Raw genomic sequence first — 16,703 nt, forward strand, 5'->3', positions numbered from 1 at the left:
CCATTTTGTCCAGGTGGACGGTATTGGCATACAGACATTTCAAAGTGTGGTTTTTGCTTGTTTTAACAACCTGCTTTTCAGTTGTTTGGGATAATTCGGTAATCATTAGCTTTGGTGATTTTTTACATATAGGCATATGAACTATGTTTGCTTTTGATGGAACCTCTCTGTTGGGATGCCCTAACTCTCCTGTTTCATTAGTATCCTTCAAGGATACATTTCTCCGAACCATGCACTGCTGAGTGACTGTCGGCTTTCCCCCTTGTTCTAGTTTAAAAGCGCACATGCGCTCGTTTTAAAATTAGCCTGTATGAGACTTGTACCGCGCACTGGTGGACCTTCGATAAATTTTCAACCCAGTGCAGACCTCTAAGTTATGAAATAATGCCATAGCAACCGAATCTGTAAATGTTGGGGCTGGCTTGGTAGCTCAGAATGTGGAGGACGTGGGTTCGATTCCCTGGCGAGACCTTTGCTCCCCAAAGCACTGGGAGTGGAAGTGCAGCAGGGGCAGCATTGACAGCCCCGGGGGAAAATCCCAGCCATTCCTGAATGGTGACAACCACTGGGTGCGGAGGGGCTCCCGGCCCAAGAGAGGCAGTGCAACGACTGGGCTGGGGAAGGCTTTAAGAAGACGTGAAATACCCTGGCGAGTTCTGAATGAAGGCGCTCAGCTGAGGCCAGCCTTGAATGACCAGGAAGCCCTCCCAAAGTGACGGGAGCACGTGTTGTTCTGGTGAATGAGCTCCTGGAATTCCAGAATCCAGCTGTGTGACTTACCTTCTTCCAGGCTATGTTACCCTTTTCTCATGGCACTACGGCAGCTCCCCAGCTGCTTCGGCACTCTTCACACTTCTTCTCACCTACAAGTGCATTCACTCTGCACCTCTCTTACCTCCCTTATGGCCTGCCCTTCATTTGGCAGAAGCATGGAGAAAAGCTGGTGCTGAAGGGCACTACAAGGCGATCCTGTATGTTCTTCTACCCAAGAAGGAAGACAGAGGAGGAGGACAAGAAAACCTTAGACTGCCCTGGGTAAGGAGACATCTTGGAGGTGGTCATGCTCTGTGGTTGGCAGCTGGGATGTATCCTTAGCAGTGTGGACAGATAACCGGGCAGATTGGATGGACCTGACGGGTGTGATGAGTGAATGAGTGCATACATTATTGTTTGATAACACTGAACTCATGTCTGTTGCTCTCTCATTTTACACCGCAGCTGTGGGAAGGTGCCGAGAAGTCTACCCCCAGAGCTTTCCGGTAATTCTCACTGGCGCGGCTTCACAATACTGTTGATTACAATCTCCCACAAGAGGCGTGGCCAGCAGAATACCCTGAACTGCGTTTCACAAAACAGTCGAGCCTTTAATAGTACATTAGCATTGGTTTTTTGTTTTTTTTAATATTACAAAGTTCAAAGGCACAGTTCTGCTAGTGGCATGTCACAACATACAAAATGCAAATCAGTCCCCTACAGACCCAGAAAATATTGAGACACATTAAACAAGACAGAAAAAAAAATGATTTCACTGCACTGAAAAGGGTTAATATCATGCAAACACTGTAAACATTTCAATATAAAACTGGTTACAAAAATGAAATATAAAATACAGCCTTTTAAAAATTAATTCCTTAAAAAATGTTTAAAAATAATATATTAAAAAGGCGTTCAATTGTATGCTTGCCCAATAAAATTAATGGCTTCAATAAGCAGCACCATTTTGGAAAAGCTGATTCATCTTTATTAAGTCAGCAAATGGGATCCAAGTGTCCAGTGGTCCCCTATAGTGAAATTCCTAATAAGAAAGGGTCCCTAGAGTGACAAGAAATACTTGATAAAGATGAGTCCATGTGCGCATCTGCTCTCTTTCACAACAGAATGGATCGAGATACCTAGTTTAAGAAAAAAATTAAAAACTCTTTCAGACACTGCTCTACAATGAGCTCTGGGATGCTCCAGCTGCATTTGTGCTGCCTGTGATGTAATCAGATAATTGTGTTGATGTTATGGGGCAGGAAGTACAAAGCTTTATATTCATTGTGTAGTAAGTGGAAGCACTAAAAAGCATGATTTCAACTATTTAAGTAGCAAAATATAACCTGAGCAAAGTCGCGTAGCTGCCATGTTAGTCCACTTGAATATGTGGACATGAGAATCAACGAACAAGCCATAAGTGCGCTGTTTCTCCATAGACCTGATGAAGAGAGAATAACTTCCAACAGATGTACTAAATTAATCCAACAAAAAAAAAGGCTTGTTGACGCCCATTTCTTCACACTATAACCTGAATGATACAGAGCCTTCATATGTGGCAACCCAGAGACTTCAGTGATGTGAAATGATATTCACCATTAGTTCTATAATGCGCAGAGCTCACAGGCTTTTTCTAGAATATGAATGGTGAACATGGTGGTAAGCCCTGTATCTAGTGCATGCTGTAAAGCAGGTTTTTAAAGAATATAGGTTTCACCTGAGTGGTTGCACTGATGGAACTCCTGACGTTTCTGTGCTTCACAGTATGGACTGTAAGTGTAAGAGATCTGGCCAATGCGTGCACATTGGATTCGTGACACCATGCCTCACAAATCTTCAGAGAATGGCTCAGTATGAAGCTTCATGGCACAGGGGCTTGGCAGATCTGTCTTAGGAGTCAGCATTACTGGTCAGCCTAGAGGAAGAGTGCCGGGATTGCCTAACTATAAAACAGGAAAACCAGAAGGTAAACAGCTAACAAAAGACTTATTCTCAACTACCAAGAAGGATCCAGGGTGCCCAGAAGAAATAGTTTCAACTCCATGTCTGGCTATTACATTTAAATTGAAAACCAGAACTAGAGCTGCAACCATCAGGTTTGCAAAGCAGCCTCTGCTTGATCTGTCCTATAATGTGGGTTAGGAACTGGTAGGCTGCTTTGTAATGGACAAAAAGCAGAGGCCCATCAAGGCCATCTGAATCCAGCCTTGTTTTCTAGATAAACAGCAGTCCCGAGGTAGGACATCCTTAAGCTATGTCATGAAAGGATGGTTCTGGAATCTCCCTCCAGTGACATCGGTAACACGAGATGCAGTTGTGAGATCTATGATATGGCGCTCTCTGGGCTGCTGCCACCTGGTGGTAAATCCAGGTCCGCAAAAGACATACACAGTTCCCCAATTTGATCTTTTAAGTTTCTCTGCAAAAGCTGCTGTTAACATTTGGGCCACTGCAATGAGGAAACCTTGCAGACTCTGAATAAGCAGGTTTGAATGTCCTAGGCGGGGCAGATATGAGTTGAGGAGGCAGGTAACATTGGGAAGCATGTGACACTGAAAGTGGTGGTTTAGCAAATACACAGGGCACCACTGAAATTGGCTAAGGCTGTCTGGGGAAGCTGGGCATGGCCTGCTCTGCACGGTGCCTCATTCTCTATCTTCTTTGCCTCAGTAAATACCCAAGAGTCATACGCACTGAGCTCTCTGTCCCACTCAACAATAAAATCCTAAGGCTTTGAGTCATTGATATTCAGATACTTGTACCTGGCTGCCCAGTGGCTATATAAGGTGCTTTGTGTAGGCAAAATTCTTGAACTGCGTAAAGTGCCGTGATACTGATATAGGTCTGAGTATTTAGCTCTGAACAGGGCCCTTGGTTTAAAACCTCTTTCGGGTCCCCAGGTTTTGAGGTGCAAAGCATGATGGGAGATCAGCGAGGTGCATTTCACTATTCAGGAAGGTGTCAGCGGGTAAGGGGAGTCAGCCCTCGTTCTCTTAATGGGCACTAGACTTTAATACTCAGCAGGAACCACCGCCCAAGTAAAAGGCAGGCGCTGATAGTTTGCCTTAGAAAGCTTCCTTCTCCACACACACGACATTTCAGCAGTTTCACAGTTTTATTCTAAACAGCCTCTTGACCCTTTTGTTCTTTTGCCAGTAACGCTTTTGCTCTGCTCTCTCACAACTGCTGTCTCCTTCAATCTGGTTTTAGTTTGATCAAGAAGATTAATAGCTCGATGCACTAGGAGCTCTGTCTCTGCCTGTGAGCTGAGCAAGCCTGCTTTCCAGAAGCTAGAAGGAGCCCAGTCCTTTTTTCTGCCTGATGGCATACGGGATGTAGGAGACCGATGGCAGGGGCTCCTGGTCAGTGCTCTGCCTTCACAACAATCAATGCCCGAGGTGGCTGGAAGTGCTAACAGACTGCTGCCGTCCAGAGTAGCAGCAAAGGAATCTCTCAGGCCGTGACAAACTTCCTGAGCCTTACAGTAAAGAAATCCTTTCCATACAGTTTGGAAGCATTAGTAATTGAGATGATGTAAAATAGTTGGGACAGTTATTACAGCTTTACTTTTCTTTACATATCCTGGTGCCATTCTAAGCACCGCTGATGAAGGCCCGAGTACTGGGGAACAAAGGAACCACTGCTGTCACGATGGTTACTTAATGTGCCACGCCAGTAAAAGAAGCCACGTGATAAAAACCAGAAATGTTTGGGCAATGCCTGCATGGGGCTGCTTCATGATTTCTCACCCAGTTTGATAGTTAAAGGTAAGTTTTCTTGTATTTGACTACTGGGAAATGAAAACTGGACTCTTTTGTTCTAGCAATGATGTCAGCGAGTAGAAGGTCTCTGTATAGTGACTATGGCTTCATACCCGCCACGCTGCTGGAGTCCCCCCCCAGTTGTTCTGTGGTCTGACTCCTGCACGTTCAGATCCTGAGAATCTGTCCCAAGGACCCCCCTGCCTCCAGCAAAATAATCAGCCCTGCGTGAAACTCCTGACAAAGTCTCCAGTGCAGTTCTGAAAACCCCAGTGAGGGCGCAGAGAGGAATTAACTCGGGAAAGGACACAGCCTGATCTCTGGACTCTGGCTTCACTTCACAGAAGTTGAGTGGGTACAAAACATTATTCAGACCCATGAACAAAGCATATATGGGAACGTAATGGCCACATACTGGCAACCAAAAAGTGTACATTTTACCAAATGACTTTCATCCCTGGAGAGAGATTTTAAAATAAGTGTAAGTGCAGACGCAGCCTTGAATACATCCAGGCTGGATCATGGAACCGATGCAGGATTTGTGCAAAGATGCTGGAGAGAGGGAAACGAAAGGTAGTACTAGAGCAGCTTCAGCTAGAACAGGGCGCGCACCAAGCACTCACTGCTCCCTTGGGCGATGAGGTATTAACGCAGGCATTTCTGTACAAGCTCTTTTACTGTGAGCCATCGGGATAAATATTTACCTATCAGTGCTTTGGTCGCGGGATATAAGCAAAGGCTTGCTGTCCACCAATCAGTTTTAAGCCACAAAGTCCTTCAGCTGATACAGCACATACATATTGTATCTTCAGGACATTGCTGAGAACAGACTTTGATGGCATCACCGTTTCCATCAGTATTTGGCAATGCTACACTCTCAGGAGCTGCATGTCCAGTGCAGCCCTTATTCTTTGCTTGTCTTGTTAAAGCACTGGTGCATCCACATGAAGGGCACACTTCAGCTGTGCCAAGGTTGGTCTTCATCTCCTCAAGACTTTGTCCCATTGACAGTCACACCGAGGGAACTTTCTCCAAGTGCATCGAATCCCAGAGGAACCACTCTTTTTGGCGATGCTGGAGAAGGGAACAAAGCAGGGAAGAGTTAAGACCGATTACTCTCTAACTTAGCATCAACAAGGTCTATAAACTTGTAGAATGAGCGACAGGATTACTTTCTCAGAGAGACAGAGAAGCACACAGCATTTTTTGACTTACGAGATGTAGCACAACTTGATGCATGCATTAAAGCTATCAGAAAAAGGAAGAATGCGAGAAAGGATAGAAAAAGAAAAAATGTCATCAGAAAAGGACCATATGGTATACCCAGTCTGCCCATTTGTGCCAGAAAAAGGAGGAAATATTGCCACTGTGTAAATCATTTTTAAGATCTTACCATGGATACTAAGTGCAGGTCTGGAGGATGCACCTTTGTAGGGACATTGAGAGGATGGAGATGGATCAGATAAGGACTACTGAAATGATACAAGGCTGCAACACAAATCCCACAAAGAGAAACTTACGACACTCACAGTGAAGTCACTGGAGGAGAGAAGGGATGGAAGGACATGATAGAAACTTTCAAGTATTAGACAGGCTTCAATAAAGTACAGGAAGATGAAAAGTTTCATAGGAGAGGAAATTCAAAGGCAAGGGGTCATGATGCAAAATTGCAGAGAAGAAGGTGGAGAGGAAATATGAGATGCCTGAAATAGCCTACTGGCAACCAAAACTGTGATGGAATTCTAAAATGCTTGGGACAGACACAGAACATGATAGTAAAGGGCCAGTGAGGGATAGAAGGTAGAAGAAACGAAAGAGGGCCATAACTGGGACAGGGGGTGAGAGGGGCGGGAAAGGATGGTGAGGATTAGGGCAATGGGAATTTGTGCACTTACCCCCCCAAGGTGATAGACCTCCAGAGAGGAAGAGCTTCAATCAGGCTAGACTAGATGGGCCAATTGAGCTTTCTCTGCTTTCATTTATTATGCTACAAGCCGTTAAGCCCGTTAAAACGGGCTACATCCCTCTGTCTCTCACCTCCCCCTCATTCTCTCTCCCCTACCTCCCTCATTCTCTCTCCCCTACCTCCCTCCCACCCACTCACCCACTCCTCCCCAGCCTCCCCTCTCCTCTCACTCAGTCCCTCCCTCCCACTCAGTCTCACTCACTCCCTCCCCTCTCTCCCTCTCACTCACACTCAGTCCCACTCACTCTCCCTCAGTCCCACTCCCTCCCTCCCTCTCCCTCAGTCCCGCTCACTCCCCCTCACTCAGTCCCTCCCCCTCACTCCCTCCCCCTCACTCAATCCCTCCCTCTCACTCAGTCACTCCCTCCCACTCTCTCTCTTCGTCCCTCCCACTTAGTCCGTCCCTCCCTCCCTCTCTCTCTCGCTACTGGCCGCTGCCGCTACCGCCACCGCCGCCACTGCCGCCGCCGCTACCGCCCGCCCCCGCTGCCGCTACCGCCGCCGCCCACCACCGCTGCCGCTACCGCCGCCCGCTACCGCCGCCGCTACCGCCCGCTGCCGCTGCTACCACCGCTGCCGCCATGTTTTTTGGTTTTTTTTGACGCTGCCTAAGACTGACGTGCTCGCCCGCACATGCGCAGTAGAGCTGCTCTCTACTGCGCATTTGCGGGCACGTCGGTCAAGCTTCATTTATCTAGTTAGATGTTACAAGTCTTACTTGGTCTAGGGATGCTGCAGTATTGCAAACAACCTACTCTTTACTCCCTCTAGCTCACCGGCAGAGGGGGAGGTGACAAGAACAAAGCAAGACAGATATGGGAAGCATGACATAATGATACTGCAGGCCATGGAGCAGTTGGGTTGATACCAGTAGACTACAGCTCCCCAGAAAGCAAACGGTTCAATGCCAGTAGGTTGATGCTGGCTGGGTAGGTGGACCTAGGAGGCTGGATGTTCAAGCAAGAGACTTGCTAGTTTTGACAGCTATTCAAATTATTAGAAAACTTGGAGGTAAGATAGGGTCAGGAAGAGGGAAGCTGGGTGCTGGATAATGTATGGGATTGTAATGCTCATCTAGCCAAAAACTGACTTAGATGAGGAAAGAGATCTTACTTGTGGTTGAGCTTCTACAACTGGTAGCTGGGATACATCCTTGAGGTGTAGTTGAGCCAGCTGGTCTTTTTCTGTTGTCATTTACTATGTTACTATGGGGTAGATATTCAAAAAGCCGCTTAGTGACCGCTTTTTGGCTTGCTGGACAGACTGGATGGACCGTTTGTTCTTTTTCTGCCATCATTTCTCTGTTTCTATATTAACTGGTTAAATTTAACCTGTTAACTTAATCCGGATATTCATCTACAGCTAACTGGCTAAATTTTGTGGCTGAATATCCGGTTAAATCGGGATATCAGGCTGGAAGGAGGTTCTGTTTTGGGAGGCTTCTGGAGGGGAGGAGGATCACAGAGGAAGATCCTCCCCTAAGCTTTTTCAAAGCCCCTGTTGTACTTTGAAAGAACTTAACTAAACTAGTGCTTTTTTTTTGTCAAAAGTCTAGCTGGCTTGATTTGGCTGAAAATCAGCTTAACTTAAGCAGCTAAGGGAGTCATTCTTTAAAGGGATTGCACGCGAAAAGGGACTTTTCACGTGCGATACCTAAATCGGGGTGGAGTTGGCCCCGGAAGAGGAGGAATCAGGGTGGCACCTGGGCCGACGCTGTGGAGACATCACTGGCGGCGAAAAGTAAGGACCCTCATCGCCACCAGTTTCGCGCCTTTTATGGTATAGTTATTCGGTGCGAAAGCCGGCAGCCAGTGCACCGCAGTGGTGCGATGGCTGCCGGCTTTCGCAGGCCCCCCCCCCACAGCCCTGCGCGATTCACTATTTTCTGCGAGAATAGTGAATCCAGGCCTAAATTAGGCACTTAGCCCTTTTTTTGAAAATTGACCACTCTGTGTCTGTCCCATACATCAGGTCTAGTCTAAGGGTCGTGCAGCGTCAGCAACAAGGGTGCCAAACAGGGGAAAATTTCAAGCTTCCAAAGAGTGAGCCATATGCATGTGACCATCTTGAAAGGCCTCTCTTCCTTCTAGAGCGGACGTATTTCGCTCGATCAGTCTCTCTGTCCATAGTTTATGGTGCAGGCCATGAACCATTTTGCTGGCCTTCTTTTGAACTGCCTCTGTCTAGTCGATGTCCTTTTGCAGATGTAGTCTCCAGACATGAGCACAGTTCTCAAGGTGGGATCTCACTAGAAATCTACAGCGAGGTAACATTACTTCTCTCTTTCTATTAGAGATGACTGTTTTTATACATCCACATGGACTATTAGTTTTTCCAACTGTTTCAAAACATAAGAATTCAAGAAGTGCAAGCTAGGTCAGACCAAGGTCCATCTAGCCGAACATCCTATCTCCCACAGTGGCCAGTCCAGATCACAAATAGCTGCCAAATCTCTACTCTACCTGAATAATATTTTTTTATGGATTTATTCTCCATGAACTTGCCCAACCTCTTTTAAATCCCGCTAGGCTACTTGCCTTGATCATGTCTTCTGGCAACAAATTCCATAGCTTGATTGTGTGTTAAATGAAAAAAAATACTTTCGCCAATTTGATTTAAATCTGCCAGTTGCTAGTTTCAAGGAGTGTCCCCTTTTTTAGGATTCTTTGAAATAAGGGACACTGACTGGCTACCTTGAGACCTACAGAGATGATAACCCCCTGTTTGATGACTACTATTTTTCTTTGCCTTCAAAAATGTATTTGACTCTTGGATTTCTGCATCCCAAATGCATGACTTTGCATTTTAGTTGCCAAACTTTTCTTATTTACCCCCTCTGGATGTCTATTCTGTTGCAAATTTTTTATATCATCTGTAAACAGACATGTTTTCCCTTCTAACTCTTTCTCAATGCCTCTTCCAACGGAGCGCACTGTTAGCTGGCATTTGGATGCGTGTTTTGGAAGCGCTCGCTTTACCCCTTATTCAGTAAGGGATAATAGCGCGTCCAAAACACACGTCCAACCACCCCCGAACCTAATAGCGCCCGCAATATGCAAATGCATGTTGATGGCCCTATTAGGTATTCCTGTGTGATTCAGTAAGTAAAACGTGCAGCCAAGCCGCACATTTTACTTTCAGAAATTAGTGCCTACCCAAAGGTAGGCGCTAATTTCTGCCGGCGCTGGGGAAGTGCATAGAAAAGCAGTAAAAACTGCTTTTCTGTGCACCCTCCGACTTAATATCATGGCGATATTAAGTCGGAGATCCCAAAAGTTTAAAAAAGTAAAAAAAAAAAATTTGAAATAGCCCCGCGGCTCAAAAACCGGACGCTCAATTTTGTCGGCGTCCGGTTTCCGAATCCGTGGCTGTCAGCGGGCTCGAGAACCGACGCCGGCAAAATTGAGCTTCGGCTGTCAAAACCGCTGACAGCCGCCGCTCCTGTCCGAAAAGAGGCGCTAGGGACGCCTAATTTAAATAAATTTATTTACTGAATCGCGCGCACAGGAGAGTGGCCTGGGCGCTCGCCTGCTCTCCCGCGTTTTTTACTGTATTGGCCCGCTAGTTTATAATTTCTGTTCTGATGCTCAGACTGGCTAGTGTCAAAGACTTTACTGAAATCCCGATTGGACACATCTATCTACTGCACCTCAATATTCAACCGCTCTAGTTGCTTATTTATTTATTTATTTAGATTTTTATATTCCACTTTTTGGCATGTCAAAGCAGATTACATTCAGATACTATAGGTATTTCCCAATCCCCACAGGGCTTACAATCTAACTGGGATATTTTCTAACGGCTTATCGCATGCAATATGGCTGTATCGCGTGCGATAAGCCTCCGTCACACGCAAAAAGGCCCTTTTTGCAGGCAAATTTGAATTGGGATGGCGGACTCGGCGGTGTCTTCGCTGGAGGCGATAAGGTTAGTAACATTATCATCGCCAGTAGTGCACCGAATAGCACCACCTTTCATGGTGGCGCTATTTGGTGTGAAAGCCGGCAGAGAAGACACCACAGTGATGTGAAGGCTGTGAGCTTTCGCAGGCCCCCCCCCTTTTTCGCTTGATTTATCATTCAGCGATGAATGATGAATCCACTCCTAAGTTTTTCCCTGAGGCAACGGATGGTAAAGTGACTTGCCCAAGATCACAAGGAATGCCAGCAGGATTTGAACACTGGTTTTTGTGGGTTGTATCCTGCTGCTCTATCCACTAGGCTACTCCTCTACTGCTCAGCAAAGCAACCAAATTCCTTTGGCTAGATTTTCCCTTTCGGTTTTTATTTTACTATAGAATAAGGTATTTGTGAATGCAAACCAAATGTAATGACTGCTTTCAAATCATGGTTGCCACGTTTCTTAATGTGCCCATTTATTTTTTATGTATTTCTATTTAGCCGTTTTATATACCATCGTTCCAAATAAAGATCACAAGGGTTTACAACATGACGTACATAATATACATCGACAATTACACTTGACTTGATGAGGTCAAACAACATACATCTAGAGAAATAAGCCATCATTTACTAAGTTATAACATGCTCCTTTCATTTTGTTCATGTCATATTTTCTTTCTTGGTTAAATTCACATTCTTTTGTCTTTTGTTCTTTATCGCTCACTCTAAGCCTCCTGCCCAGACAGTTAACTCAGTGCAACCTTGATTTCCTTGCTGGCTGGAGAGTGCAGGGAAAGGTTGATCCTTCACCTCTGCTCTGCCAGTTCCTGTAGTGACTGGCACTTTCACTTCCTTCTGGGGTCTAAAGCGAATCTTGAGCCTTTCCAGCCAAGAGATGCCACACCACTAATTCACCACTAATCCATCGGGGTGGTCAAAATTAAGGCTTGATTAATCTCAAGATACTTCAGGGTCAGCTCTAATGAATGAAACTTCAAGGAGAATTACCAGACAGAAGTCTACACTATGGACAGGAAGAACAACATAATTATGCAATTAAACGGAACATGTTAGCTGATTTATTTTCATACTGGATATGAGAAGTTCTGCCAGGGCGCTCACTGGTAGTATAAACCATGTCTCTGTCTGTATAATATGCTCACTTCTCCTTTCGGGCCACTAAAATGAGCCTGCTGCTATCTTTACAGTAACACGGGTTTTAAAAATCTCAGTGCAAAGGTGTCCCCGATAGAAAATGACACAAACTAGCCCTAGGAGCGGAGGAGTAGCCTAGTGATTAGAGCAGCAGGCTACAAACCAGCGAATCCAGAATTCAAATCCCACTGCTGCTCCTTGTGACCTCAGCTACAAATTTCAGATTCTGAGGCCTCTGGGGATAGGGCAATACCTACAGTACCTAAATGTAATCCACTTTGAAAAGCAGAATATAAATCAGAATAAGGATGCCTTGCAAGAAGAGCAGCATCACGTATCTTATAACCTGTCCACGTGTGACTGCTCTGCATGCATACAGGAGGTACCCATCCATGCACAGTGGGACAGTTCAACAGTCTGCATGGAGAATACCCCTGTAGCAATAAAAAAAACTTTACTTTCAAGCTGTTCATAACTGAAATTCTAAGCAGGTGGCCTGAAATTCCTCATCTACAGTCAGAACAGAAATCAGGGCACACGGAATGGTTTTGGATTGGTCCATGCCGCCTATGAGATCACTGATGACATCATAGCCTAACAAGGCCAATCAGATCGTGTCTGCCTGAATCCATTTGTAATACATATTGAAGAAGGCTGCTCCCACGAGTACAGGGGAAATCACATGAGAGCAGTTTGAACAATGTCAAAAACTATTAACTCGATTGTCATCTTTTCAGCTCTGTGAGGCGTGCATCAACGCTGGCTGTGTGCACTTTTGCAATACTGCTTTAACTCCTCATCAGTGGCACTCCGCTCACTACTGTCTGCGGCCCAAGTGACAAACTAGCAGCTCTCGCTCTAAAGAAGCTCAGGACAGGCTGGCTGAGAAGCCAGGCAGCGTTTTGGCCCACCAAGTGTGTCAACCTCCTCTGAAGCAAAGCAAAGCCAAGTTCTGGGAAGCGTTCCAAACAGAAATCTTGAAATGATAAAGCGCAAAAGACAGATTAATGTGGACCAAAATCCGCCCATGAAGCTCACGCAAAGCATTCGGGATGGATTAAGAGCAGACTGGGAAAATTCACAAAGTGAGGGTGGCCTATGCTGTACACCACAAACTGCTCTGCAAAGCAGAGTCACTCTTTGCTTTTCCTCTGCGGCTTTGAGTGGTCTGTTTTGCCGTACAGATACAGTATATGCACACCTCCTACATCCACATGGCATCTCATAAACCAGCAGCCACGCATACATTGAGGGGCCCGTTTTCAAGGTGTCCGCACTGGGACAAGGGATGAGTTTAGGTTCTGGTCACCCCTGGGCACTGCTGGTGGTGTCGCCCCGTCCCCAATGAAATTAACACTGACCAACTCAAAATAGAAATAAAGTGATGGTGCTTCTCTATCCTTTTTTTTTTTTTTTTTTTTAATTTCATGGCACACTTTCAAGTTTATTTATTTAACAGCTTTTAATATACCGGTGTTCGTGCAAGCACATCACACCGGTTTACAATAAACTTGAGAAAGGAGGAAATTACAAAAAACAGGGAGTGGGGGATGGAGCAGGAGCGAAAAAAGGGGGGGGGGGGAGAGAGAGGGAGGAAGGTAAGGAGGAAAGAGAGCAGCTGAGCAGGTAAAAGGAACGTAGCAGTATTTACAAGAGAGGTTGCTTAACGGGGTTATACATTGTTGTTTAATTACAGCGGTTAAGGCGGGGGTAAAAGATTATATAGGGGAGAAAAATGGATGCTTACTTACAACAGTTATGGGATATAATGAAAACTTATTTGAACATTTAAAAACACAAAAATGTAAAATATTAGCTTATTTACAACAGTTATGGTTATAGCAGGTACTAAAAGGGAGCTTGATTTAAGGTTTTTGGCGCAGGTTAAATGTTTTAAAATTGATAATACAGCGGAGGACGGTAATGGGTAGCGCAGGAGTGAGAGGTGGGCTGGGGGGGATATAGGAACAGGTGAGGGGAGGGAGGGGGGTGAGGGGGGAGGCTGGGGTGGATGAGTTTGCTCAGTCCTTGTGGGACACCAAGCCAAAGTTTGCACGATTTTCACTGGGGTGTGTGCCTCATTCTGCCAGCTTCAATCTGACAACGGAAGATGCGGATCCAGGTGACTGCACGGCCCCCACACATTCAAACATCGGATGAATCTGGCAGAGGCTGCGCACACAGGTAAGGAGTGATGTTCACCCCTCCAGCAGAGCTCCAGCAGGTGAACCTGGCACGCCTGCTCCCTGTAGTGCTCGTAGTCAATGACGGAGGCGGGGGAGTCCAGTGGACTGTCCGCATGGAAAATGATACCAATCTCCTCTCAAGCACATTCCTCAAGCTCTGTTAGCACAAAATATTTCTGAGCACAATACAAACGCCTCTGTGTTGGTGGGTATGTCCTACATACAAGAGAATTAATTACGTGCTGGCAGAAAAAGTCAAACTATTCCCATGTGGGAGACACGTCCCAGGGAGTTTCATACTGATGCACTATTAATATTCTCTATACAGCAGGACGTTTCCAACCTTTGGTGTCTCTGGCGTGAGACGCTGGCTCAGTCTCTTCTTTTCTCCAACGCTGTTCTATGGCTTCCTAGTTTTGCTTTTCCTTCTCTCTGCTGTCTTTTTTCTCTGTTTCTTTCCTTCAGAGGAGATATTTGAATACTTTCTCTTCCTTCAATCTTTCTGCTCTTTCCTCAGTCCTTGTACTCTTTCTGCCCCCTCCTCGCTCTTACCCTGTCCTATCTCCCTCTTTCGTTCCCTCCCCCTCTCCTGACATAGCCCAGTTTCTGCTCCTAAATTTCTCCCCATCCCGGGGGGGGGGGGGGGGGGGCGGTAGGAGCAGCAGTGCCATTCACATCCCCTCCTCACCTCCTCCAACATTCATCACCTTTTGCACCTCCCTTCCTCAAGCACTCACCCCCTTTTAGCGCTCACTCCCTAGCCTTCCCGTGCTTTCCCACAGATCACTGTGGCCCGCCTGGAGCTCAGGTTGACTCCCTTTTCTGCTCTCAGCTGAGTCCCAGGTCCCTGTGGCTCACACGTCTAGGGTCTGGGGCGGCGTCTCTCCAAGCAGGCAGAGCCCAGGAGAGAAGAGCCCTGCACTCTGGGCAACAGGTGGGTAGGGGATGGAGCAGGAAACTCTTCTCTGACATCCATTACAGCTCCCACCCCTCCCCTCCAGACTTCTCAGTGCCAGGGGGACAGGAGGAAGGGGCTGGAGCAGCAAGAAAGAGCTCTGGGGCAGAGCGTGAGCTCAGGGAGGAGGAGCGTGCTGAGGCTGACAGCCCCATGGCACAGGAAGCACAGATATAAAAATCCCCATACAAATTAATTTAGCCCACTGGCAGCCCATGACTTAAGTTGCTTGTGTCGTGCTTTCTGCTCAGAGAAGCTGTTAATGATATCATCATACGATAAAGAATTTGCCAAATCAGATTCAATAGCAGGCACAGCTGGGGCGTTCAGGCGGTCGTCTGGCGTTGTAGACCTCAGCTATGTCTTTATGTGCTTAAGTGCTGAGAAGAGAGGACCATTCCAACGGCAATGCCTACATCGGGCTACACCCTGGGAAGTTCCTTTGCACGGCCTTTGTTGCAATGAGCTCCCATCTTCACCGGTTGTCTTCTGGTAACCTTGGAAGTGGAGGCACTCCTCATCAAAATACTCCTCTATGCCATCTTTGTAACACTTGCATAATTTTTGAGCATGATCAACCACGACTGACTTGTGCAATGTCCCTGAGGAATGCAAATCTTCCCTAGCTCAGACCTTAGGGTGTTGAGTATCACCAGGAAGGTGTTCACTCTAAAGTTATTTTGTCCAATAAAGTTCTGCTTCACCCTCCCATGGTTCTTCATCACACCGAAGCTTGTGTCTTTTCTTCTGTATCACCTCATAATCGGTGAGGCTGGATTTACGTATAGCAGTCGCCTCATAGCTGTAAAATTCCTCACAGGCGTCTTCCAAAAATTCAATCGGTGACCCATACAGTTCCATACAGTGCCAACATCAGTATCAATGCTTTGTCATTTTTTGCTGGTTGCATTGAACCTCTGCAGAAGTGTAGCCCACACCTTCACCATGATTGCTGTCTCCAGTCGTTCAAGCTGGCATAGTAGACTTGTTGCTTCACTACCTACGGATGCTTTCTCTTTAATATCTGATTCAATGGTTTTCAGTGCCTGAATTATTTGGTCCCAGTCTTGATTCAGACTTCGGCAGGCTTCTTCACGGGCTGAAAGTCTCTTGACTGCTACTACATCATTCAACAATAACAAGTTTTCCCAGTGGGTGGCTGGGTGCCGTGAAGTCCTCATACAGATGCTGGAGCAGGCCAAAGACAGAAGATGCTTCGTTGCAGGACTCTGCAGCACATGTCCAGTGAGTGCGCAGGGCATGGCACATATGCAGCATGCGGATTCACATTTTTGATCCTTGCTTGTGGTTCACTGTAGACAACAGACACGATGCTGGCATTATCATAAGACTGCCCCTTGGCAGTTAATGATGTCCGATTCATGCGACTTAGGAGTGCTTAGCACAGCTTCAGAAACTTGTTCCGATGAACGAAGCCCAGAAAGCGCCATCCTCTTTAACCTAAGTGTGAATGCAAGCTGATCGACTTGGGAAATATCAGGTGTTAAATCAACACTAATGGAGAAGTACTTTGCAGTATTTGCCTCTTAGACAATCTCACTTACAACTTTGGTCAGCCATTACCTGGATAAGCTGTTCACAGGTGAGTTTGGAGAAATAAGATGTGTATTGCCATACCTTGAAATGTGTTCATCCAGGAATGGATCAAATTGAGCAAGCAGTCCGCGTGCCATCATACAGCTGCTGCTCGGGCCGATACAGTAAGGTCGCAGGAAAACAGCGCCCGCTTTCCTAACGCGTGCCCAGCCGCCGCTCCTGGGCACGCACTACCGTATTTAAATGAGAGGTCGCACTAAAAAGGAGGCACAAGGGACGATAGCGCTCCCCCAGCGCCTCTTGAGCAGCAGAAGCCCAGGAGAGGTGGCTGTCAGCGGGGTTTTTCCTAACCTGACCTGCGGGCACACTTTAAAAAACATTTTTTTTTAACCTTTTGGTTCCTCCGACTTAATATCACCAAACTAAACCCCTTATTGTATTAGGTGTTGTAGACGAGTGTCCAAAACG

At 46.3% G+C, this 16,703-nt stretch overlaps 1 protein-coding gene across 5 annotated transcripts in view; it reads right to left on the minus strand.

Annotated features, from left to right (window-relative positions):
* Window positions 1-1,371: 1,371 nt before the first annotated feature.
* CEP128 (centrosomal protein 128) overlaps window positions 1,372-16,703 on the minus strand; it is a 647,014-nt gene continuing 631,682 nt past the window's right edge. For all 5 annotated transcript variants that reach the window (XM_029597698.1, XM_029597700.1, XM_029597703.1 and 2 more), the window contains one exon: window positions 1,372-5,588. In XM_029597698.1, the coding sequence (XP_029453558.1) occupies window positions 5,503-5,588 (86 nt within the window). In that variant the 3' untranslated portion in view covers window positions 1,372-5,502. The remainder of the gene's footprint in view (window positions 5,589-16,703) is intronic.

This window comes from Rhinatrema bivittatum, chromosome 4, assembly GCF_901001135.1.
Source record: "Rhinatrema bivittatum chromosome 4, aRhiBiv1.1, whole genome shotgun sequence".
Lineage (NCBI taxonomy): Eukaryota > Metazoa > Chordata > Amphibia > Gymnophiona > Rhinatrematidae > Rhinatrema > Rhinatrema bivittatum.